Source organism: Saccostrea echinata, unplaced genomic scaffold (assembly GCF_033153115.1).
Source record: "Saccostrea echinata isolate AGI-Se365-2 ecotype Australia unplaced genomic scaffold, CSIRO_AGI_Sech_v1 ptg000029l, whole genome shotgun sequence".
In the NCBI taxonomy this organism is placed as follows: domain Eukaryota; kingdom Metazoa; phylum Mollusca; class Bivalvia; order Ostreida; family Ostreidae; genus Saccostrea; species Saccostrea echinata.
The window spans coordinates 18,431,225-18,458,501 of NW_026889778.1; the positions used below are offsets into that span (position 1 = coordinate 18,431,225).

General features: G+C 33.7%; 1 protein-coding gene across 1 annotated transcript; it reads right to left on the reverse strand.

The window, feature by feature from the left end:
* Positions 1-652: 652 nt before the first annotated feature.
* LOC133195046 (C-type lectin domain family 7 member A-like) lies at positions 653-7,741 on the reverse strand. The gene is made up of 4 exons (XM_061330931.1): positions 7,702-7,741; positions 5,900-6,021; positions 3,131-3,230; positions 653-1,048 (listed from the first exon to the last, which is right to left on the reverse strand). Exons 1-4 carry the CDS (start codon positions 7,739-7,741, stop codon positions 756-758), a joined length of 555 nt encoding a protein of 184 aa, XP_061186915.1. The 3' UTR covers positions 653-755.
* Between the last annotated feature and the right edge of the window lie 19,536 nt (positions 7,742-27,277).

Sequence of the window (27,277 nt, forward strand, 5' to 3'; positions counted from 1 at the left end):
TGCAATCGACTCAATAGACACAGTGAAATCAAAATATAGGACACCACCATCTGTAACATCTGCTTCATATTTGGGGTTTTTTCCTGACGTAGACGTTAATGGCAAATTAATAGCTATATTTTGGGACAAACGAGGTATCAAATTTTTTACCGTCCTTTTTCCATTTCTAATTATCTTCATTTATTTAAAACATTAAACAACTCACATAAGATAGATAAATAAGATGGTTTAGAAAATCAATATTTTTATTACGCACTAATCATATGTTCCTTAACTTTCCCCTGCGCTTTATCATGTCTAACAAACAAAAAAGTGAACACCACACCCGATAAAAAAAATCCTAGTAGCGAAATAATAGCATTTTTGTGTTTGTTATTGAATTGTTATACTTCATACATTCATAGCTCAACACAAGAAAGAGAGGAAATTTTCCCGGGGGAGGAGGTTGAATATTTGCCATCTTTACAAGTAAATTCACCATGATTCATGTCACTTGATCATTTTCGAATTTAAAAAAAAAAGACACTTCAGAATAATAAGGGGGCTGTCTTTTAGAGTTTAAGAACACATCTTAGCAATGATACTTTATTGCATTATGATCAACTGTTGAAGATGCATGTGTATGTATTTTAGATTTAATCAATGAATATCAGAATGGTTAAATGTAAATACACTGTTTTTTTTTATACACAAGATTGGATTATCATACAGTTTGTGATTAAAATCCACTTTTTTAACGTTGTTAAAGCATGAATTTATTCGGTATATGGTGCTTTCTCACAGATTGAATACATCTGAGTGTGGCATGCCTTATTCCGAGCCTGAAATAAATTAGCTTTGTCAAAGGAAAGACAACTGCTCTCGGTTATATTGATAGAGGAACTCCCAATAATGTTGAAGTCAACCTTTTGTTTAGATTTGCTCCAAAACCAGTGCCCAGGCAGTTCCATCGAATGCCCTCCCATCCAATACCCAGCGTAGCTATCATAGTCCAACTTATATCTGTTCCCATACTGATCACGGCGAGTAAACTGGTGGATCTGTTTTCCTTCAAAGAAATTGACAAAGTTGAAGATTTTATACACGTGTGATCCATAGTGTCAGAAGATAGATTTAAACTATATAAACGTGTGATCCATAATGTCAAAAGACAGACAGATGTATTTAACTATATAATAAATTTATTTATATACATGTATAAGAAAAAATGATTTCAGGTACTCCTAAAATTTTTAATAAAAAACTAATGGATTTTAAAAAAAGACCATTACCAAAAAAAAAAAAAAAAAAAAAAAAAAAAAAAAAAAAAAAAAAAATGCGAACGATAATATAGTTCTCCCGCCTACCTCCAAGTCAATTTTCAAAAGTTAACATATTAATTTGAATGATTTTTTCATATTCATATGGATATTTATATGAATTTTCATAAAACATTACTTATTTGGGAAAACAAAGAGAGATAACTGTATAATTTTGGTAGAACCTGTTTTTCCCTATAGAAATCAACGGAAAACGGAATATATTTTTGAACTCCCCCCCCCCCCCCCGTAAACAAAAATTCCTTTTTTACAGGTAATATGGATTGTTATTTCACAAATTCATACCAAAGTTTTTTGTATTTCACGGGGGGGGGGGGGGGGGGATATGTTTACAGCCAAAAAACGACAAAAATGCTCATTTTTTTCACCAATTTCAAAGGGGTTTAGAACTTAAACATTGTATTTTATCAATTACATATGTTTAATTTTATATGCGTAAAACATAAGAAAAGATTTAAAGAACATTTATCCATATCTAAGAATATTTCAAAATATGCTGATGCTTTCAAGCCTGATTTCAATGGAAAACGTCGTCTACCCCCCTTATAAAAAGAGCTGGAATTAAGAATAATTAACTATTAAACACTGGTAATAGAATTATTAATCAATTACCAATGACCTCTTCCTTGCATTCAACAAAGATTTTATGGCCAAATTGCCATTAGTATTGAAATATTTCCATTTCTATTTGTTTTCTCTGTGATAACTCTGAGAAAGTTAGTTGAGTTGATTTCTTGATCATTCCACCGAATGCAAATTTCGCCAAGCGAAAGGTCAGGAACTAAGAAGGCCTTATATGCTGTAATTATCGTGCGGCTGTCTTTGTGTCTGACGCTAAGGAGGCCTAATATGCATATATTTCCATTTCTATTTGTTTTCTCTGTGATAACTCTTTGAAAGTTAGGAGAGTTGATTTCTTGATCATTCTAACGGAATGCAAATTTCGCCAAGCGAAAGGTCAGGAGCTAAGAAGGCCTAATATGCATGTAATTCTCGTGCGGCTGTCTTTGTGTTTGACGTCAGTGGGCGGGGACTATTGAAATTGACATGTGAGGCCTCGTGTAATTTAAAACAATTAGTCTACATTTTTAAAATCTAAATTTACAATTTTATTTCACAATGAAATGGAAATATAAGGAATCACTGTCTAGTTAGTAGAGTATGCCAGGGACATCAACGATAGTTGGAAACGTGGGATAATTTATGCATAACGGGCTTCGTCTGTTATGCAAATTATCCCACGTTTCCAACTATCGTTGATGTCCTGGCATACTCTACTAACTAGACAGCGATTCCTTGAATATATTATTTTGTATGTCCCGGATTTAATACGATGTAAATGAAACGAGGACAAAATCATAGATATTCTAATATTTTACAAGGACAGATCAATGCAGTTCATGATTATTGAAAATGGCATTAACATGATTAACGAGCACAAATATTATCGGTCAGTGATTGTTCTGTGTAACTTTCAAATCAATCTGATTCGGGATCGTAACACATCGTTTACAAGCGAAGAAATCTTCGTTTCCAAAATACTGCGATACTACTTAATCTTATGCACAAAAGTCATAGACCAGGTGGGAAATGTTCACTTCAAGTCTCTTGTCAAAGTAACATTGCTTCCTGGTCAAGGCACACTTTTAGTACCACTTCAACGTATGACTTAATATGAACATATTATTTACCTAAAAAGTTAAATTGTAACAAGCTTAAATTAAACTTAGAGCTATTGGCAAACAGGCAGACAGATAAAAGAAAATTCGGTAAAGTGTGAAGCATAAAAAGCCCTTGCTTAGATAACAGACCTTCCTGTTGTCCGTGTTCGTTAAGATAGCCTTGAATAAATGTGTATTCCTCCGGAGAATCCACTTCAATCAAACTGCCATCAAATAAAATGCACATTTGCTTAAAAATAAAATGAAAATAGTCTTGAATTAATGATATATATATATATATATATATATATATATATATATATATATATATATATATATATATATATATATATATATATATATATATATATATACGTGGAGGTATCCCATACTACCTTTATGGTAGAAATATCAATAAATTATTGCACAGTTGACATTTTCAAACGCTTAATGGTATTTCTATCATTAAGCGGTGTTTTATCATTAGCGATTGCTACACTGGTACCATATCTCGGCTAATTTGAAACTAGCTACCGATACTCTTTCCCTAAAAGGTAAACTTTGCAAAGGGATAAATTAAGGTAGTATGGGATACCTCCACGTTATGACGTATTTCCGTTTGAAGTATTGTTTTGATTTGCATGAGTGCTTATTATCGGGTCAAAATTTGTAGATACACCATTTAAAAGAATACTCTGAAGCTATTTCAATACTAGTTCTCACAAGTCGGCATTTTAAGTAAAAATAGACAAAACAAGATGTGTTTGTGAAACGCTGATGCCCCCGTATGGCAGCTTATGGCGAAGGTTAAAGTTTCTTCAAATGCAAGTCAAAATCAAGGCCAAAAGATAAAAAATGTTGATACCCAAAGAAAGGTCTTGTCTCGAGGAATACACTTGTGAAATTTGAAAGACCTAGATACAACTGTTCAAAAGTTATGGCGAAGGTTTAAGTTTTTTAAATAAAAGTCAAACGTCAAGGTCAAGGTCAAAGTGGTTGGTATCCAAAGAAAGATCTTGTCACAAGGATTACATATGTGAAGTATGAAAGCCCTAGCACCAACCATTCAAAAGTTATGGCCAAGGTTAAAGTTTTTCAAAAGTAGGTCAAACTCCTAGGTCAAGGTCAAAGGGTCAAAGTGGTTGGTATCCAAAGGAAGGTCTTGTCACAAGAATTACATATGTGAAGTATGAAAGCCCTAGCATCAACCATTCAAAAGTTATGGCCAAGGTTAAAGTTTTTCAAAAGTAGGTCAAACTCCTAGGTCAAGGTCAAAAGGTCAAAGTGGTGGTTGGTATCCAAAGGAAGGTCTTGTCGCAAGGATTACATATGTGAAGTATGAAAGCCCTAACTCCAACCATTCAAAAGTTATGGCCAAGGTTAAAGTTTTTCAAAAGTAGGTCAAACTCCTAGGTCAAGGTCAAAGGATCAAAGTGGTTGATATCCAGAGGAAGGTCTTGTCACAAGGAATACACATGTGAAGTTTGAAACCCTACGCCCCAACTGTTCAAAAGTTATGGCCAAGGCTAAACTTTTTCAAAAGTAGGTCAAACTCCAAGGTCAAGGTCAAAAGGTCAAAGTTGTTGGTATCCAAAGGAAGGCCTTGTCACAAAGAATACACATGTGAAGTTTGAAACCCCAAGCACCAACTGTTCAGAAGTTATGGCCAAGGTTAAAGTCTCATAAAATATTCCAAAAGTGGGTCAAACTCCAAGGTCAAGGTCAAATGGTCAAATATGATGGTACCCAAAGAAAGGTCTTGTCACAAGGAATACACATGCGAAATATGAAAGTCATAGCTCTAACCAATCAAAAGTTATGGGCAAGGTTAAAGTTGACAACAGACAGACAGACAAACGGACAAACAGACAAACAGATAAACAGACAAACAGACAGACAGGACAAAAACAATATACCCCCGGGATCTTTCGATCCGGGGGCATAAAAATTGCAAGTATATAAATTTACTTATAATTGTATTACGGACATTTAAAAAGCAAACCCCTGTAAAAGATAGTTTGAAGATTGTTGTTTTTAAACACTTTTAAGCAAAAGTTGTATGAGTAGCTGTAGCACCTTGTGTGCGGTGAGGCATCGACAAGTTCACATTGTGCTGAATTATGACCAATCAATTATCACGTTAACTAGAGCTGGTCTTCTTTGTTATTTAATTCAAGAAGTAACTGCTTTTTCACAAATCAGCTAGCTGTTGTATAATATAGTTCCAAAACTTTTACATGAATGCAGTTTGCTCTGAACGAGACACGTCTTGGAAAGTGGATGTCTTTGCATTGTTTTCAAAACAGTTCAAAGTTGAAAACTACCACTGCAACAAAGTGCGATTTTTTTTAAGTTTGGAAAAATGCTCATCATTTCTGAAATAGCACCCAGGTTTATTCAACCCTTGGAAAACAAAGAAGGATAACTCTTCCGTTCGGATCTTTTAATTAAAAAAAATTTAATGCATCTTATATTTTCCATTTATATATATATTTTCAAATTGCTTATTTCACTTTGCTCACATATTAAGATACATTCTAATTGTAGACCTTCATAAAAATTTATTCGTCTGTTTTCAAGAAATGAAGTTTTCCCATTTTTTTATGCTTATTATTTGTTGAACATTATAAAAAATACTAAGACATATTTCTTGTCTTTTTTCTTTTTATATTCACTTTATATTAGTAAACTCCTGCCTATAATATTAAGCTTTAAAAAAAAGAATTATACAAGAAAAAAAAATCATTTTTGTATTTCTCATTAAAATAATTTTGAAAATTATTAAAATTACAACTAAACATACTGAAGGGTGGGGGTATTTCAAACCCTCTTAATTTGGGTGAATAAATATGTAGGAGAAGTTTTGTTTTTAATCCCATACCACCTTAAATACAAAATTAATAAATTTTGTTTTCTTACCTGAGCTTCTATCCAAGAAGATATTTCATTGTTTAGAAGATAGCAAGAGTCTTCAAACCGTACATAACCATCCGAACACCTCTTAGTCTCTACAGTTTGGGAGGTGACGTTTACTGAGATGCCTTCAAATGAATTATTATGTAATGAGCGTGTAATTAATCAAAAACAACCGCGAATTAATTTTGTCTGTTTATCTAAAAAAAACCCGAAGATATCTTCATTAAATCTTCACAACATCACGATAGCAGTTGAAGATACATGCACTTAAAAAAACAGGAAGTGGATAGAGTTCATATTTGGATGGCTATTTATTTAAAACGCTTGCTATGTTTGTTTAACGTTTTTTGTATACATTATCTATGTTTTTCAAATATACAGTACCCAACAGACAAAACATGATTAAAAAAAAAAAAAAAAACAGCCCAAGAACCGTCCTTTGAAATACTTTCTGGCTTTGCTCTGGGACATGCAGGAATAGTAGTGCCAAAGAGGTCAAATAGCAGTCTCCTAGTAGTATAAAAGCTGTCTCAAAAATTGAGAAAAGAAACTAAACTCTTTCATGAACAATACTTGGATTTTCAGTGGTTCCGACAGACACAACAAACTCAGTAGGCGGAGGCAATTCAGATTTGTATTTTTAAAGGGTTTTTTGAGATTGATCACCGTTCGTTATCATCACCTTTTTCACTTTATGGATAGAGCTACGTCAAATTCAAATTATTGATAGATAAAAGCAATATATTGAAAATGTCACATATTTTCGTTGGTCTAAATTTTCGAGCTTTGAGGAAAAGAAATATTGTTTCCAGAGGATTTGATTTCGTGGTTAATGTAGTGCAGCTTTCTTACACATTTAAATTTTTACAGTTCTTTGAGTACATGGATTCATGGGTCTCTTCATATACCATGAAAACAATAAAAATTAATCTCCGACGAAAATTAGTGATTTCACAGTATGCTAGAACACTTTATGATAATATGTATTACTTATGGAGGAAAATTGTACACTTCACATTTTTAGAAGATATTTAACAGATATTCAGTTGTGTGTAAAAATGTTAGGTAATTTTATTCTAATTATTAGAAATGTTGAACGACGACTTGTTTCCCAGTATCAATTTGAAAACAATCATTGATATTAATTCGTCATGCGCTGTCGGAAAGACTGCTTTTTGGACTGCCTTTTTGTCTAGCTGGGCTTATATGGTTGGTATTGTTAAATACCCTGATCGTAGGAACGCTCAAAATAGAAAAAGAGTTTTTCGAAATGAAAGCTTAGAATATTTTTCAAATTCTTACGGCAAAGAAAATTTTCGTTAGAAATGGTTATCTATGATAAAGCAACAATTATTAGGAGCACATCGCAAACGTCTTGAAACGCTCTCTAGTTCTCTGAGTACAAACATATTTCTCCCGATAATTTATCCAGCATGAAAGACTAGATTATAATATAGATAACATAAAATCTGAAAAAGATTTTTTTTTCAAAGCATCGTACATCTACAATAAAATGATGTACATTATGACACATCAGTTTAAAAACTGCTATTTTCAACAAATCTAAAACATGTACATTTCAATGTCTTAAGGACAATACAAAATATTATAGTCACTTTAACTTATTATAATCTGTTGCAACACATACCGTAGTATAATTATGCTGTCTCTTTAACGATTGTAAGCATTTCATGCAGATTAAAGTCATTTGACATTATGTATTCATTCCTATTTCATCTTCTTTAACAGTGATTTTAACTTATTTTAATTAAACATTATAATAAAAAAAATGTTATGTCACTTACCATGGACTCCGCCTAAAATAAGGAGATAAATAATGAACATTATTTCAAATTTGAAATTTTCATTTGACTCGATAAATAAGAAGAATTGTTATTTATACTAAATCTTAAGGGTATAATAAGTACAAAACATTTTCGAAAATAAAGTTTTCTTTTCACACGATTGTTGAACTGCTTGTTCAGAGTCCAGTTCTATCACGTGTTGAATAAGCCATACCTTCAAAATTTTTAAAAACCATTTTTTACACTAAGTACTTTCTCATCTGCACTTTCGAAAAATGAACAGATTCTCATTACAAACTTCTTCCCGCGACGTCCCGTGAAGTACTTTAGTAGTGCTTTGTCCAGAATCATTCACTTAACAAAATTTATATCAAGATTCAATTACAAGCAATAATTAAGGGTAAATCTTAAGCAGTCGTAAACGTGCACATTTTAGCCTCGTGGTGAGGTCGCTATTTTCAAATTGTCAAGGACACCGGCAGTAAAAATAAAATCGAGAAACATACACTGTATATGCCTACTTCGAATTCTGTATGCCTGAACGATTTACTAGAGCCGGAGAAGTAATATTAACTAAGATATAACACATAGTTTCCATCTTCAAAAGCTGTTCGATACAGATAAGAGTGTATTTTCTCTATTTTATCTCTATTTTATATCTTTTATGAAAAGTGATATTTTCCAGCTTTAATTTGCAAAAACTTTTAATGGAATAGTTCGGACAATCATGATGTTTTTAGAGGCCCTTGTTTGATCTGCTCTCAATCTGCATTGTTTCAGTTCTTCCTTGAATCTTTTATATCCTGTGACGTATAAACAATGCACGAAGTATATTAATGAAGCTAAAAGATATGCCATGGAGCAGAGAAGATTTTCAAAAAAATAATGCATTTTCATTACAGATTCAACACACCCTTACTCTAACACTAAAACCCATGCCTCAGGGTAATTCATAAATTTGGTAGAGGTACCCTCTTTATCATAACTATGCACTTAGTTGAAAATTATCAAAGAATTAACATATTTAATACATAACACATGTCAAAGAACTAACACATTTAACACATAACACATCCCCCAAGGCCCCGAGAAGCACAAAAACCTGGGGACCACAAGTTTTAAAAAAAATTTTAAGAAACACAATTGTTCATCATAACTATGCATTTGTTTATCTGCTCAGCACTAAGGAGCAAACAGGATTATTTGACAGAATTAATGCAGTTTCACTATATTATCAATAGAGCCCCACCCTTACACCAGAACATCTGAATTAGGGTCCATGAAACTCACAATTCTGGAAGAAGCACTCTTGTTCATCATAATTACACACTTAGTTTCTTTGCTTTATAACCAGGAGCAGAAAAGAATATTTTCAATGAACTTATGCTTTTTCACCATATAATCAATAGAGCCCCCCCCCCCTCTCTCCAATCCTGGGGCCATGATTTTCACAATTTTGGAAAAAAGCATCCCTGTGCATCATAACCATACACTTAATTTGTTTAAATAATACCCAGGAGCAGAGAAGATGTTCAAAGAATTAATGCATTTTTCACTATATAATCTATAGAGCAGTGCCCTTACACCAGAACCCTGACCCAAGGGCCATGAATTTCATAATTTTTGAAAAAGGCATCAATGCTTATCATAACCATGCACTTAGTTTGTTTATATAATATCCAGGAGCAGAGAAGAAGATTTTCAAATAATTAATTCATTTTCACTATATAATCAATAGAGCCCCGCCCTAACACCAGAACCCCTGGCCCAGGGAACATGAATTTCACAATTTTGAAAAAGGCATCATTGCTTGTCATAACCATGTACTGAGTTTGTTTAAATAATACCCAAGAGAAGATAAGAAGATTTTCAAAGAAATAATGCACTTTCACTATATGATCTATATAGCCCCGCCGTAGCACCAGAACCCTTCACCCAGGGGCCATGAAATTCACAATTTTGGAAGAGGCAGTCTTGTTCTTCATAACTATGTACTTAATTCATCGGCTTAATACCCAGGAGCAGAGGAGAAGATTTTCAAAGAATTAATGTTTGTTTGTTTGTATGTTGTTTAACGTCCCTCTCGAGAATTTTTCACTCATATGGAGACGCCACCACTTGCCGTTGGAGAGCTGCAAATTGTGTCCTATACTCGGCACTTACGGCCATTGAGCAGTGAAGGATCTTTTTCGTGCCAGCACCTACTGCGACATGGGACCTCGGTTTATACGGTCTCATCCGAAGGACCGGTCTCCACGTCCCACAGTGGGATTCGAACCCGCGACGTAAGGATCAATTCCTTACTTCGCTACTCTAGAGCAGACGCTCTAACCACTGCGCCACGTGGGCGACATTAATGTATTTTCACTATATAATCATAAGAGCCCCGCCCTAACACCAGAACCCCTGACCCAGGGGCCATGAAATTCACAATTTTGGAAGAGGCAGTTTTGTTCTTCATAACTATGTACTTAATTCATCAGCTAAATACCTAAGAGCAGAGCAGAAGATTTTTTAAAGAATTAATGCATTTTCACTATATATTCATTTGAGCCCCACTCTAGCACCAGAGCCCCTGACCCTGGGGCCATGAAATTCACAATTTTTTAAAAAGGCATCATTGCTTGTCATAACCATGCACTTAGTTTGTTTGAATCATACCCAGGAGCAGAGAAGAAGATTTTCAAAGAAGTAATGCACTTTCAATATATGATCTATATAGCCCCGCCCTAGCACCAGAACCCCTGACCCTGGGGCCATAAATTTCACAATTTTGGTAGAGGGCCCAATGCTTATTACAATCATACCAACAGTTTGACCGCTTGATGTCCAGGAGTAAAGAAGAAGATTTTAAAATGAATTTTGGAGGTTTTATCCCCACCCCTTAGGCCCCAGGGGGGCAGGGACCATGAAATTTACAATTTTTGTTCCCCTTTACCCAAAGATGCTATATACCAAAATTGGTTGAAATTGTTTCAGCGGTTCTAGAGAAGAAGTTGAAAATGTTCAAAAGTTAATGCACGACGGACTAAGCACGACGCACGACGACAGACAAAAACGGATAGCAATAGGTAACTGAGTGACTCAGGTGACCTAATAATATATATCTCTACCCTGGTACCTGAACCCTGGGGTCATGAAATTTACAAATTTTGTACAATTCTCAATGCCTATCACAATCATACTAATATTTTGCCTTCTTAATGTCTTTAAGTAAAGAAGAAGATTTTCTAAGACACATTTCATTGTCTAAATATATCCAATTTTGACCCACCCAGGGCCTGAACCCTGCGGTCATGAATTTCACAATTTACGTAAAGAGCTCATTGTTTATTATAATTATGCTGACAGATTCACAATTTTGGAAGAGGCACTCTTCCTCATCATAACTATGTACTTTCTTCATCGGCTTAATACCCAGGAGCAGAAGAGAAGAATTTCAAAGAATTAATGCATTTTCACTATATAAACATTAGAGCCCCGCCCTAAAACCAGAACCCCCGATTTAGGAGCCATGAAATTCACAATTTTGGAAGAGGCACTCTTCCTCATCATAACTTTGCACTTAATTCATCGGCTTAATACACAGGAGCAGAGGAGAAGATTTTCCAAAGATTAATGCATTTTCACGATACAATCATTAGAGCCCCGCCCTAACACCAGAACCCCTGACCCAGGGGCCATGAAATTCACAATTTTGGAAGAGGCAGTCTTGCTCTTCATAACTATGTACTTAATTCATCAGCTAGATACCTAGGAACAGAAGATAGGATTTTTTTTAAAAGAATTAATGCATTTTGACTATATTATCATTAGAGCCCCGCCCTAGCGCCAGAACCCCTGACCCTGGGACCATGAATTTCATAATTTTGGTACAGGGCTCAATGCTTATTACAACCATGCCAACAGTTTGACTGTTTGATGTCCAGGAGTAAAGAAGAAGATTTTTAAAGATTGCCTTAATCTGGATGGTTTTAGCCCCACCCCTCAGGCCCCAGGCTGGTTGGGGCCACAAATTTCACAATTTTCTTTCCTCTTCACCCATAGATGTTATATGCCAAAATTGGTTGAATTGGTTCACTGGTTCCAGAGAAGAAGCTAAAAATGTTCAAAAGTTTACGACCGATTGACGACGAACGACGTATGACAAACGACGACACACTGGGTGAAATAAGCAGTTTCCCGTCATGGGAAACTATATGGAAACCACATGGAAACCTCATGTTTACATCATGTTTCCTAGTGGTTTCTGCAGCGGATGCCAGGTTATTCCATCAAGTTTCCGTACAACGGAAACTACTACGCTCCGATTCCATAAGGTATCCCGAACCACGGAAACCTCAGGAAACCTGAAGTTTCCCGAGCCTCCATGTAGTTTCCTGTAATGGGAAACCGGAAGATTCCACTGGTTTCCATAATTAGGAAACTATGTGGAATCGGAGCGTAGTGGTTTCCATGGAATGGAAACTCGATGGAATCCTCAGATTTCCCATGAGCGGAAACTAGAGGAAACCTCGTGATTCCTCAAGTTTCCATGACTCAGGAAACTATATGGAATTGGAGCGTAGCTGTTTCCGTGTGATGGAAACTTGGTGGAATTATCTGGTGTCTCATAAAAGGAAATTACAGGGAAACTTCAAGATTCCCTTATTTTTCTGAGACGGGAAGCAATGTGTAATTGTGGTGTAATAGTTTCCATACCATGGAAACTACAGGGTAGGTTGAGCATTTCAATTTCGAAAAATGATTGACAATCAACTGGAAGCTCAAGGATCCCTGTATTTTCCATGGTAAATCTTTCTTGTCTAGAATGTGAAAAGAGAACAGCAGGTTTAAATCAAAATATATATTATTCATTTCCTTGGTAAACTGTGTTTTCTTTTCAAAATCTATCAAGAAAATATATAAAAAGGAAAAAGCATTTTCAAATCATATGTTTAATAATTCATTTGATGTGCAAAAACATTATTTGAAAATGATATCAAAATAAATAAAATCATATATCTTGGTACACAATGAAGTAGTCTTTCACATCAAAACTTCATTAAATACTCTATACTTCTTTCAACATCAGCTTCCTTTGTGTTTTCTTCACATCATCTGCGATCTGCAATATATTTGCATATAAAATTATTATTTGATGTAAGAATTGTATGCTTGAATATTATTTAGAGATCTTACAAGATCACTCAATGTCCTTTAATGTACCAATATCAGTGATTATAATTAGTTTCAGTCTTTAAATTTAATGAAATGAAATCCGAATAATGAACATTACATAGTAAGGTTTTAAGCCAGATTAACATTAAAGCAGGTATCATTGAGAATATGACCATCTCGTACATGTAGAACACTGCTTTTAGTTGAGTGAATTGGAGAGAAATGTGCTCTGGACAAGGATATTACGAATCTTTTTTTTTTTCTTATTGACATTTGACCTAGAAATTTTGTTAAAGATCACTAAAAACCCTTCATCCCATGGCACACAAGCCAGATCATACCAAGGGAGAAAAAATTATGCTCTGGACAAGGACTTTAAATAAAGATATATAGTGTGTTTTGATACTGACCTTTGACCTTGAAAATTGGTCCAAGGTCACTTTTTACCCTCCATCCACAGGCACTCTATGAGTTAAATTTGAGTGAGATTGGGCTAAGAGGAGAAAAAATATACTCAGGACAAGTGATATCAGATGGACAAACAGATCATCTCATGGCATCTGCAGAACAGGACCCTAAAAAACAATGCACATACATGTTAAGCTATATCCATACAAGTCAATATGAATTCATCATATGTTGCATTGCATACACATGTTTTAATCATGTTTAATACCTTATGAATAATTTCATGTTGCATGTACACTCAGTTTACATACAAATAATCTAAATTTCATCAAAAACGACCAACATATCAGCCATTCAAGATTTAGCTAATCAACATTCCGTACAAGTTCTATATGCTATATCATATGTACAGACACATACTAGTATTATTTACCTACATTCTAAATCTTGTTTTGTGTCATTGAAAATTAAGGCGATGGACATTACCGGTAACCAATTTTTACCCCCAATTTACATACATGAATGTTGTAATGTTTGTTCAAAACTTCTCATCTATAAATATTACCTTATACCCCTGTAGTATATTTATTAGTTAACATATACCTACAGTTAAAGCTTCAAAGTGTTTCATTGAATATTTTAGAAATTACAGTCATCAAAATACTGACCAGCCAGAAATCAGTAAATTTTTATTTTTCATTTTTGTCTTGTTTCATTTAACATGTCTCAATGTTAGAAAGTTTTAGTAAGTTATAATATTTACTACTTTAGCATAGCCATACAGTTGAACTTTGGCATCTCGAATACCAGAGATATGTCGAAGTAATTTGGAAGTATTCTTTAAATATTTTACTCCTGATATCTTGAATCCTCAAATACATGTATCACAAAATAATTTTAATTGAACTTTGAACCTTGACAAAAGGACTCTTAAACAAATATTCATTATTCTTAAAATAAAGTCTACAGGTTACAAAATTATAAGTTGCTCAACAATGATCATATCAATAATATCTGAAAGAGTTGATCATTTCCCCTTGGGGTGAAAGGGGGGGGGAGGGAGGGAGGAGGGGGCTTCCTCTGTACAATTTAAAATATCCTTACTTTGAGTCAACCTTGGTTAAAATTAGTGGTTCTTGAGAAGAAGTTGAAAATGTGAAAAGCTCACTGATGGATCGACAGTTTGATGGAGAAAAGACAAAACAAAAGGTGATCAGAAGAGTTCACTCGAGTTTTTAGCTTGGATGAACTAAAATCCTCACTGCATGGTGTATATTATGCTAGATATCATCCAGACAGAAAATTTTATAGAGAAGTGAAAAAGACTCCAAGCCATACAATTTCATAAGGCCAAACAAAAAAATATGTTTGTTTACTGTTACATGCTGAAATAAAATAGGGTTGGTAGGTAGGATTTTTTTTATTTTATTGAATTTTTTTTATACACAAATTCACATGAATTGGTTGAAATACAAAACAGTTTTACCATTGTGTGGTGCTTTACTTCTGTTTGGGCTTGTCATATAGGCGATAGACAATATCTTTCTTGCCAACTGCCTTACAGCTACCACACAATGAAAAAACTGTCTTGTATTTCTTCTTTAATTCCATGTTGCACTAACTATTTCTAGTACTTTCGATTCAAACGCTTGACCGATTAAGATGCATGTAAAAGTTAAACTGACGAATGAGTTACTTATGGATTTTTACAATGAAAAAAAATTTGGGTTGGCTATTAGATATAGGGTTGGGGGGGGGGGGTGTTAACCTTAAACAAACATTTTTTTTTATTATGCCTAACCTGTTGTAGTTTGCAGATGGTAGTTCAACATTCCAATTAAAACTGGAATCAAATTCTTTTCTTTTAATGCAATTGTCAGACATGCCTATTTATGATTGAATTAATTACCACTTACAACATGATCACATCTTGATTCATCATACATCTTTAGTTACTGGTTCTCCTTTAATGTCAATTTTCTTCTCTCTGAAAGAATATATTATGTACAGTTACTACACTGTATTGCATTCTGATTTCACTGATAAGACCAACAATAAACAAGAGTCCTAGGGGCCACATTGCTCACCTGAGCACTTTGGGTAGGAAAAAGCATAAATCAGTTCAGTATTTAAAAGTTTAAATATAAAAGTGGTACAGAGGGAGGGGGGGGGGGTATGAATTCTACACTTTCTAAGGATGCTTTTGAATTAATATGATACATATTAGCATTGCTCTTCTTAAGAATAAAATTTTTATTGATATATTCCTTTTCTTCCTTTTTACAGTAAAACTCGGTTATAATGAAGTCACTGGGACCTGTGAAATTACTTCGCTATTTCCTTAATTTGTTATATCCATATAAGGAATTAGTAAAATTTATTTAGCTGGGGATCCAAGAAAACTGGGGTTCCTCCCTTACTGGGGAGTTTAGGAGGAATATCGAAATAACCGGGGGATAACATCATTATAGTTGGGGAAATTCCTCGGCCCCCGGGTGTTAGAGACAACCCTGAGTACATCTGATCAAACAAAAGTATTTTTAATAATGGCCAAAACTTCAACAACTACCAGGAAGGAATAAAATAAACAAACAAAAATTTATCGTTATCATACAACATATATCAAACAAAAATTTCAAACAAATGAGGATTCACTTATTTTTACTTTAGACTTCTATGATGTTGCGACCACCACCAATAACTGATGATTGTTACTCAGATGATTCATTTGCATTACTTGAAATACTATCAAAAATGATCAATATTTGTACATCTTGTAGGCTTATTATTTTTAACATTTTGAGTAAATCTCTCAGCAGGTCACACATGAGAAATTTTGTCTTTTGATCAGTAATTATTTCAATTTATAATCTATCACTTGATTGTTAAACAGTTGTTATATTATTATAGACAGTACTTTAAAACCAATACATTTTCCCTACACATATCATCATTATGCATATGAATAAGGGTAGATAGAACGTTCTATCGTTAAAATGATATTGTCCTACGGACCCGGTTTAACGATAGAATTCGTTCCGTGTATTCGCAATGTAGCAAAATAAACACGGGCGATAACTCGAACTCTCTGCATTTTCTATGAAGAATCCAGAGAGTTCCGAATGTCAACATGGCGTTAAATTTGAAGCGAGGAAAAAACGTTGAGAAAATGAGTTGAATTTTCGTATATATATGGATTAATTTGTAGGTTAAAAGGCATATACAATCTCAAAAAGGTTTGTTATGATTAATTTAGTAGTTATTTTTAATGCAACTCATTTTGTATTCTTCAAAATCATTTCGGAGTGGATCCACTCCGATTTGCTACATTGCAAGCGGCACGTCGATTTACCCAAATGGACCCAAATGGACCCAAATGAACCCAAATGGACCCAAATGGACCCAAATGGCGACCCAAATGGACCCAAATGGACCCAAATGGCGACCCAAATGGACCCAAATGGCGACCCAAATGGACATATATAGACTTTATACCAAAATCAGAATACATTCATAAAAGTACAAGACCTCAAGCGTCTAAATACGAATAAAATTATTTATAATTTTTGCATTGTATATAAATATTGTTGAAAATGTAGTGGTGATTTGAATTAAAATAAATCCTGCTGAATGTTTTTTATATTTATTTCAAAACATTTTCTACCAAAATATGCTATAGAAAAATTATTTCCTTTATTCATTATATCACTTCAAACATAATGTCCAACTAAATTATTTTAAAATAAAGGAGCTTACCAATCGGAAAGAGTTTCACAAAGTTATATTTTTTCTGAGAAAATAATTAATTCATTAACCAATAATGTTTAGTAAAAGTGCCATAGATCTTACTCAAAATTAAAGACCGCCGAAGAGTACAAGAGGAGGGTTACAATATTCACGAAATTACCACCTCAACACCAGGACAAAGAAAACCTTGCAATCGTCGAATACCACGGCTCTTATAAATTTGAGAAGATTCCCCACGGCAACAGCACCAGAACATCCGTGCCCTATGTTCGAACAGATCCAGCCATTCTCCAAGAAGCAGCAAAAATCACCAGGGAAAAACATCAGAAACCTCTCAAGACCAGTCACCAGATGATGCTGGATGATTCTGTCAACGCTCCCAATGCCAAACAAATTAGGGATAAAGTGTATAGAGATACTAAAAAGACAGACAACGGCCAACACAAACTCCATAACATTGCTGATGAGGTTCTAAGCGTGTTAAGTATGTGTCAAAACGGTGAAAATAACGTGAGGGAAATATTTGTAACGCCATCAAAACCACCTAGCGTAATCGTGTATTCTGACGAGCAGATGGAAGATTTGAGGACAAACTGCATAGGAAAAAATAGTAGTGTTATTGGAATAGACAGAACTTTCAATCTTGGGCCTTGTTTTGTAACAACCACAACATACAAAAACCAGAAAATTCTAAAACGCGAGACGCTACAAAATCCAATTTTTCTCGGACCATCCTTTCTACACTGGGACGGCGAAACTGAAACTTATTATAAGTTTCTCTGCCATATCAACGCCAAGTTAGGTTACCCGTCCCAACTGAAAATTGGAAGTGACGAAGAAAAGGCCATTAAAAATGCCATCCATCAAGCATTTGATGAACCCATTCATCTCCTCTGCACGAAGCATCTTAAAGATAATGTTAGACGTTACCTGAAAGACAAAGAGGGATGTGGCGCAAAGGAAAGGGAGTTTATTGTGAAATTAATTTTCGGCTACGACGGACTTCTCAACAGTGACGATTCGTTTTCCTTTGAATCCAAAATTGCTGATATGGAGAGTAATGTTTCCAAGTTTCCAAATTTTCGCAACTACTTCGAAAAACGTTTAAAACCACTCCTATTCGACCACGTCTTTAAACCTCTTCAAAATGGAACAGTAAGCAAGCTATGGACAAATAACAACTCAGAATCCATGAACAATAGACTGAAAGAATCAATTAACTGGAAACCACATAAACTCCCGGACCTAATCAGCAAAATAAACGAAATAAGTGCGTTTCAGTTCAACGACTTTCGTCGATCCATCCATGGTAATGGTAACTACATCCTAGAAGACACCTTTAAAAATCATCATGTGTCACCAGATGTATGGGTGAAAATGAGCCAGACAGAAAAAAGGAAAAGAACTTGGAAACTCCTGTCGCAGAAACCCAGAGACGCCGAGAAGAAGAACTATATTAAGTCTACGAAGTGCAGTTTTCAGGTAAATACTAGATTGTAATGTTAATTATTTAGTAATAGTATTTCTATAGAGCAATATAAAAAAATAAAGAAATGACTAAACAAACAATGTAAAAAATATTTTTTAACATTTCATTTCTAACATTTAACTTCCTATTTTTTATTGTGCAGGTTCCACCGACCGCGAAGATCGCCCAAAAATCACACCAAAGGAAACGACCGAGAGCTGAGCGTGTCCGGCGTTAATTTCGATCCGTGAATTATACCGAATGTGACTAAATGTGACTAAATATGATTACCGGACTTTCCGCTATGTGATTGTGTCTAAACCGATTGTGACTTAATATTACCAAATGTGACTACAAACATATGTGATTACCTGAATTTCCATGATGTGCGTGTGCCTAAACCGAATATGACTGAATACCACCAATTATAATTGTGACTACAAACATATATGATACAAAATATTATGATATGCAGTGTAAATATGTACAAAGTTTTTTTTAATTATTAATTTTAGAATTGTACGAGAAAACTGAGTCTGGGCTCTGGTAGGGCGTCGTGTGTGAACTCGATAAGAACAGTTTTCTGGTGCAATTGATAAAATAAACTGTAGATGTTAGTAGTTTTTTTTACTGCTTAACTGTATTTATTAGTTATAACTGTGTTTATTTTTGGAAATTCTTAGGTAATAGTTAGATATTTGGGGATTTAGCGAGAAACTGAGTCTGGGCCCTGGTAGGGCGACGTGTTTTACAACGCGTTAAGAACAGTTTGCTCCACCAAGATTTATTTTATTACTTATTATAGACAATAGATAGTGCTTAGCGTTATGTTTTCTTTTCTTTATTGTGTGAGTGTGTTTTGCATGCCTTTTACATGTAGATATGTTTTACCGTTTCGTGTTAACATATTTTTTTTATCTAGTGCGTATAGTTATGTAGTTTGTTTTTCTGTTCTTTTTCTTTTCTTTCTTTCTTTTTTTTTTTTTATATGTCTATATATATACATGTACTTCAATGTAGTACAGGAGTCTGTACATATATTTAGGCTAATATGTTTCAACTAATATATGTTTTTTTTTTATACGGATGTTTTAACACATATGCTCTTTTTACGTATAAGATTTACACTTCATTTCAGTACTAGTGCTTGTACATAGTTTCCATCATGCCTCATACAATAATATGTTCTGGTTACTTTATATGGATGATTTGATATTTAGGTCATTTATCTTGTGATCTACATTTTCAAATTTAGACATGTCTTTAAAAAATTGGAATATTTTTTAAAAGAGTATGGTTTAATTAAGCATTTTTCTTTTTCTTTATTGATTCAATGCTCCTTTTTTACTTGAACATTTCTTAAGAAAATAATCATTCGGAACTTTGGCATATTTTTCCAAAACATAAATTGTGGCTCTTTCTATGGGTGGCCTCCACGTGGCAAGAGCTGGGCAACGTTATTTAAATAGACACGTTCGAAATGTTCATAATTGTATAACGTGCCTATTTAAATAACGGCTAACAACCCTTTCCTCTTTGATGATTTTTTTTCTTTTTTGCATATACTCTATTCCTATTTAATCATTATTTGGGGTCTCTCTGAGTCTTAAATAACTCCATTTGGGTCCATTTGGTCGCCATTTGGGTCCATTTGGGTCGCCATTTGGGTCCATTTGGGTCCATTTGGGTCGCCATTTGGGTCCATTTGGGTCCATTTGGGTTCATTTGGGTCCATTTGGGTCCATTTGGGTAAATCGACGCACCCCATTGCAAGTATATGGGACGTATTCTAACTGTGGTGAGGGCTTGTCCCGAGACACAGTTAGATTATTCTAACTAGAATAAGGGTTGTGCTATGACTTTGTAAGATGTATATGTACTCTAGTTACAGAAAATCTATTTAAATTGTTCTAATGATTCTTCATAATTTCTAATTTTATCTGCCAAATAAAGGCGGCTTACATTAGTCAGAACTCTCTCTTTTAACTGTTTAAATTTCCATCGATGACGATGTCCTTCGTGAATAATCTGATAAGTTGAGATTGCGGACACTTTTTGTTTAAATATTTATGACTTAATCGTAATTTAGTAGGAGAAATAATTCATTTTTACCTTGTCGTTACATCATAAAAAGTTCCAGAAGTCCAAAAGTACAACAAGTTGCATTCCGAGAACACATGTATTCAAACCGGATATATGTTTGTCCGTATTATCAAAGAAACCATATTCGGTACAAACATTATTATCCGATTTAACAACGAAAAAAATTTCATACACTTTTCATTTATTTATATAGAGAGAGAACTATTATATTAAGCATTCATTTTCATTAAAAAAAATCTACGAAGGCGAAACGTTAACATACAACATGCAGCATGGAAAAAGACAAATGTGGTGCCATAGCGCCTAACTATACAAAGTCTACTATCTATACATCTATGATTGAACGTAAAACACTAAATATTGTATAATTCAAGTTTCTCTTTCCGTTTTTTCAATGTGTAAACTAACATATTTAAAACGTTGATATCAAACTTTTCAAAATGGCGTCAAAACGAATGTGGTCTTCGATGAGAAAGATTTGTTCTGCCCAATATTAGTATTATTTACCGTAAAAAGTATATAAAAATATACGTACACTAATCCTTGGTTGTTGATCATTGCATTTTTCATAGTTTTAAAGACACTGGGTGGCAAAAACATCGTTAACTTTTCACATTTGCACCTTACACCCGAGTCCATCTCCGTCTTGCTCAACTCCAAAAATGGCGCCTCGTGAAAATTGACCAATGAAATTAAAGCCTCTGCAGAGCGATGCATTATGGGAAACGGAACCTGTTTACGTTAATAAAGTTTTTATATATAATATAAATTCCCTATTACGGTGATTATGAGTTCATATCCTTTGTGAAGTTCTTCACTAATCATAGAAAGGGGGTGTTCCTCAATAAATTTGCTGATAATTAGTATACTATAGAAAACAAAGCGGTTTTCTGAGAGTGACCAGAGACATTTTATGTTTCTGGTGTGACCCCTCAAATTATTTGACTTGGGGGGGGGGGGGCTTGGTACGTAGTGCCCATCCAAACAGATAATGTCCGGTTATCCTCCCACTACTTTTTCATTAAATTATTCATTATTCTGATTAATGTATAATGTCACAACGAAAGATGTTAAACCTTTATACATGTATACATGTTTTAAAATTTGAAGCATTAGAAAATGAATATTAGTTGAGGACCGTAGAAAATAGGGAGGGGGGGGGGCACAGTGGACATGCCATACGTCCCTAAACATATTTTTTGCAGTACAGAAAACAAGCTTATTTCCTGTTGCGCCCCTCAAAATAAACGTTTGATGACTCTTTATCAGCTGTTTATTATTTTGTGACAAGAATGTTGTCCTTTGAAGTCTGCCGTAAATTTCGATCTGCATTTGGCATGCGAATGAACTACGTGACATGTATACAGAACAGTATTTTATTTTTAGTGATGATGGAAAAGTTCGGTGTCAAAAATTGCTAGTTAATAAAAGGAATCAGGGTATGTTAGACTAGTATACACTTGTGAAAATCAAGACAAAATAATTTGATTACCAGCAAGGACGGTTCAAGAATAATAAAGATTTGATGATTTTTTTTTTCTCTTGTTCGGCTTTAGATACTTTTTTGAACCCCCTCCTTTTTTGGTTTGTTAGCCTGATATCAATAATAATCAGTGGGCGAAATTGCGGGACTTTTTTCTACTTGCTTTATTTTATTTCAAACATCTTTGCCTTTAGTTAAGATAATTCTCACCGTTATAATGTATAAGAATTTTTCACATTAAATTTGAAAATTGATTTATAAAAAAGGAGAGTAAACACAAGGTGAAAAAAAAACGAACCAATATCTAAGCAAAGGTTGGGAAAACAGTATTTTAATTTGGAAAACACCGGCCCGTAGAATGCGGAGGGGGGGGGGTAGGGGGTGAAAGTAAATGGTTAATATGCTCTTCTTCTTCTTCTTCTTTTTTTTTTTTTGGCTCGTCAGATTTTTTTGGAAGCCCCCCCCCCTTTTGAAACTGTTGCTACTGACCTGAAACACATGATTAAAATAAGCTCAGAATTATTGTAGGTAACCTACAATCATGTCCATTGCGTTCAGAATTTTAGTCGTGACTGGTAACAATTTGTCAATATTTGATCATCTGATTTGTTGGAAAATAATGCCCGGTGTATACTCGTTGATGTGCAGGGCTGTATATATATATATATATATATATATATATATATATATATATATATATATATACGTGGCTTTAGCCGTTCAGCCAGTACCGCCCTGTATCTTTCATATATAACTTTATTGTGGTAATTTCTGGTAAGGTTTGCTAGTTAAGAACTTTCTGGTAAAGTTTGTGCCCCAAACTGAAATTTTACAGGCCTGTGGTTTGAGTAGACAGTTTTAAGTGCAGTTTTTTTTTTTTTTTAAATAAGGAATGGTACATGTAGGGGTATAAAATTCAAGAAATGGACGGCATATATAAAGAAATGTTTGTACATGTAGAAGTATTGACAATCACCACATCAGTATATTATACCTAAACATCGAAAGAAACTATTTTCTTTCCATTTTTTGAAGGAGGGGAGGGGGCTTAAATTTGAAGGGTAACCTTCTGTTTAACATAATACACGATTTAAAAATATTAAGTTTTCGCTAAGCATCTACTTGTAAAACAATTAATAAATTATTGTTTTTTTTTCTTCAATGAATTGCCTTAGCATGCAGTTCTTCAGAAGACGTTGTTTTTAAGGAAAAGAAAATCATGTTATATAAATATCATAGACTGTTCTTTATTTAGAGCCAGCATTGGTCTTTGTGTACAAAATGGCTAAATTGAATATACGTGCATGTATGCATTTAAGACCAACATTATTGTAATTCCCTGCGAAAAATGAAGACATTTACTACATCAGGGTCTGTGTACAGATATAAATAAAAAAAATAATAAGTTATTTAGTTACACTCATTAATTTTGTATATGAATATTATTCTGCTGTATTATCTTATCAATGTCTTTGTAGAGGACTATAAACGAATTTCACACAAAACATTAGTAATTTAGTTCTTATGTTGTATAATAGATCCATCTGCATCCTTTCTCCTAAACAATTTGCGAATTAAGCAGGCAACAAAATTGATAATTAATAATGCTTTCTATGTTTTCAATATTCAAAGTTTACATTCATGTCAAACAAGGACGATTCGTTATTTACCGATTAAGAAATTTTATTTCATTTATCTATGCACTTACAAATTTGTTTGAAAAAGAATTATGATTTAACACATAACGAGAATTTAGATTTATTCTAGATCGATAGAAAAGTATATATAATTTTTAAACGGTTAGGAAATTTTGTTTTTTAATCAGTAATGAAAAATATTAAATTAAAATACAATTCTTTTTTTTTCTTCTCTCATTGAACATCTTAAAATTAATGTAGCTTATTTTTTCAATATTCTGTGGTCTTATTGATAATTTAAATTATTTTTTTAAAATCAAATCAATGGCCAGCAATTATCATCTAAATTTAAACTGAGTTTGTGGAGACTATGTGTATGTACATGCTTGACCACAGCCCATTGTTCCCCTTAGGTAGAAAACCCTCTCAAATCACATAGAATATACAAAAAATACACAGTCGCAGGTGTCTTCGCGACACGTGTCTCCACCTGTGGCACGTGAGAAAAGGTGCCCGCGATTACAAGGGTTAGCGCAATGACTGAATTTTATCTGAACAGTTTACATTAATTGAATTTTCTAAAATTAAAAGTTGTATTAAATCTTCTCTTACTACTAATTCCAATTCACGTGTCTTTATGAGTTTTACCGAGACTAAAATGTTAAAAAAGTCTTTTATTTGTCACAGAATGTTCAATTTTATTACACAGAATTACATAAACAGTTTTTTTTATTATTCTTTTGATACACGTTTCCAAAATGTCTATTATCGGGAAAATAGGTGTAAACCACAGCATACGGTTTTCCATATCCGGAAAACATGCAGGAAACTACAGGTTGATTGCTTCCATATCGGGAATATACGTGGAAACCACTACTGCATGTTTCCACGGTTTCCCATATTGGGAAACTTATGGGAAACCACAGGTTGATTGTTTCCATATCGGGAATCTATGTGGAAACCACTATGTGGTTTCCATAAAATGGAAACTATATGGAAACTACTGATGTCACGATTCCCATATGTTTCCATCGGGTTTCCAAATTTGGGAAACCTGGCTTTTCATCCTGTGACAGACAAAAACAGATTGCATTATAGAAAATTTTTTTAAATATTTCATTTAACATTAATTTACATTTTACAGTATGTAAATCTCCACACATCGCAACTATCCCACAACGAATGAAATTATTCGTCTATGAAAAAGCATACATGCACCAAAAGAGGGCAAAAATGATCAATTCTATGTTTTCCCATTGTTTGGTCTTCGCTCCATTTCTTTGAAGTTTGCGTAAAAATATACACATACTTTCTTCGGTTAACAAAAATACGGAGCAAAGACCCAATACACCTTAAAAATACACTTAAATGACACAACATTCGTATTTTTCTCAGACATATTTGAAGTCCATTTAGTCAAGGTCGTATCACAAACATGATTTGAATACTGCTACTTGTAATGAGCAGTGTAGTGTAGTGTTTAGAGTATTAATCACAAAGGGAAATTAATATTCAGGGTTTTTGTAATTGCTTGTGTTCAAACTCCAGGAATGTCACATTTTTTTAATTATAGATTAATTTTTGCCAAGAGAATTTTCCGCAGAGTTTTCTTCATAATTTCATATCTTTCAATGATAAGAACTTTACTCTAAATGCTAAATTTACAAATTTAACATGATATTTTTTTCTATTGAGTGTTTAGGATTTTGCACGCCTAGTTCCCCCATCTCCTTTACATATAATTGAAAAGTTAATATCTCCGAATGCAGTCCCATTGTACACAATACACGGTTGCTAAGAACCTGTCTACCACCTGACTTTTCCATTAATTTGAATTCTATTGAATAACAAGGTTTGATGTAAGTGTGCATGGTATTGAAACCACGTCAGAGAATTTTTTCACACAACTTTAAACAGCGTTCTTTATCATTCTTTATCCTATTTTTAAAAGGGCTTTAACACAGATTTGAAATCAATATTTTCTAAAATTTTTAGCATAATATAATAACCTATGTGTTACTAGAGCATTTAACACCAAAATTTAATAAAAGCGTGTTTAGAAACTTCTTCTATCTGGAAATTATTAAAGCTTAAAAATTTCGAGAGGCGTTTAATTGACATGTATCCTTGCACTTTCACTAGGTAAACTTTATAGTTAATACTTAAGAAAAGTAGAAATTTTCTTATCTATTAATGAAAAATATCAAAACTATAATCAAGAAAATTTAGAGAAGAAATGTGAGCATGCAAAACCAACTCACCAGTATTGTCAGTCCATGCTCAGTGATGTGTGCAGATTAAAGATTTTGAATACACCAGATAACACGTAAACATTACAATAATAGAGCTCGTGCCCTGTTTACAAAAACAGATGTTCGACGTGATTTTATGAAAAATGTCGTTGTCATATAATTCTTCTAAGAATATTCATGTAAAATCAATTCATTAAACTGAAGTTATTTCTTAAATAAAAATAGGAATTTAAAATTGTAAGTAAAATGAAAAAGTAAAACGGAAATGCAACTGTGTCCAGGGTCTTTTAACTCTCGCGCAGTTGTTCTTTGAAATGTCTAGGACGAATTCATCTGATTGGCTGCTTACATCTATGACGATTCCGACTGGCAGCTTTACATGTTTTAAAATGGGAAAACAGGTCCCATAACAAGTGCTCGTTTACAAACGCAGTTTTCTCAAACTCTCTTTACCTAACTTTTTTAAAGTTACAAGAGACTCTTGTCTTTTGGAAAAAAAGGAACCCAATTTTGAGAAAAACATACATGTATTTACTAACTCGCACTGTTCATGAAACTTATGTTTTTAATTGCCATTAAGTAGTTTTGCTACACATTGAGAAAGAATTTCATTCATTACAAGCGGCCTTTTCGTGTATTTTATTATGTCTATGAGGTGTATTCATGTACTTCTGATACAACTTTCAACTGTGAAAATTTTCTAGTCATCAGCATGGTGAAAAAAAACAGTTATATTTTTTAATCACTACTTATATAGATATCAAACGAACCTACGCCAATACTATTATTTTTCTGTGTTTCAAGCAATGCATGAGTAAGAAACTGACCTGTAACTTATTTTGAGATTGATTTCACACATTTCACTTCATAAAATCACTCGAGCTCTGAACAAAAACCCACGTTAATATTTTTATTACATTTTATTACGATTTTTGTGCTTGTTAAGTAAAATACTTTTTTCTTTTAAAAACCCTTTAATACTATCCTAATTGTTCAAAACAGAAATTCAAACTCTTAAGTCATGTGAATACAAGGATTGTCATCTTTTTTCCTTGTTAACTTTGATTATTAAGTGAATGTCGTTGCTACTATTTTGGATATTTCAGAAGGATAAAACCAGAAGTCATACACGGCAAGGAAACCTGGTTGTCAAACCTGATGTAAAAGGTGAAAATAATGAAGATAACAAACTGTAATCAATCTCATAAATCCAGTAAAAAAACGAATTGTGAACAGGGCAAAAACACGGACCCCTGAAACATCAGATTGATTGATTGATTGTATGTTGTTTTACGTCCCATTCGAGAATTTTTTCAAT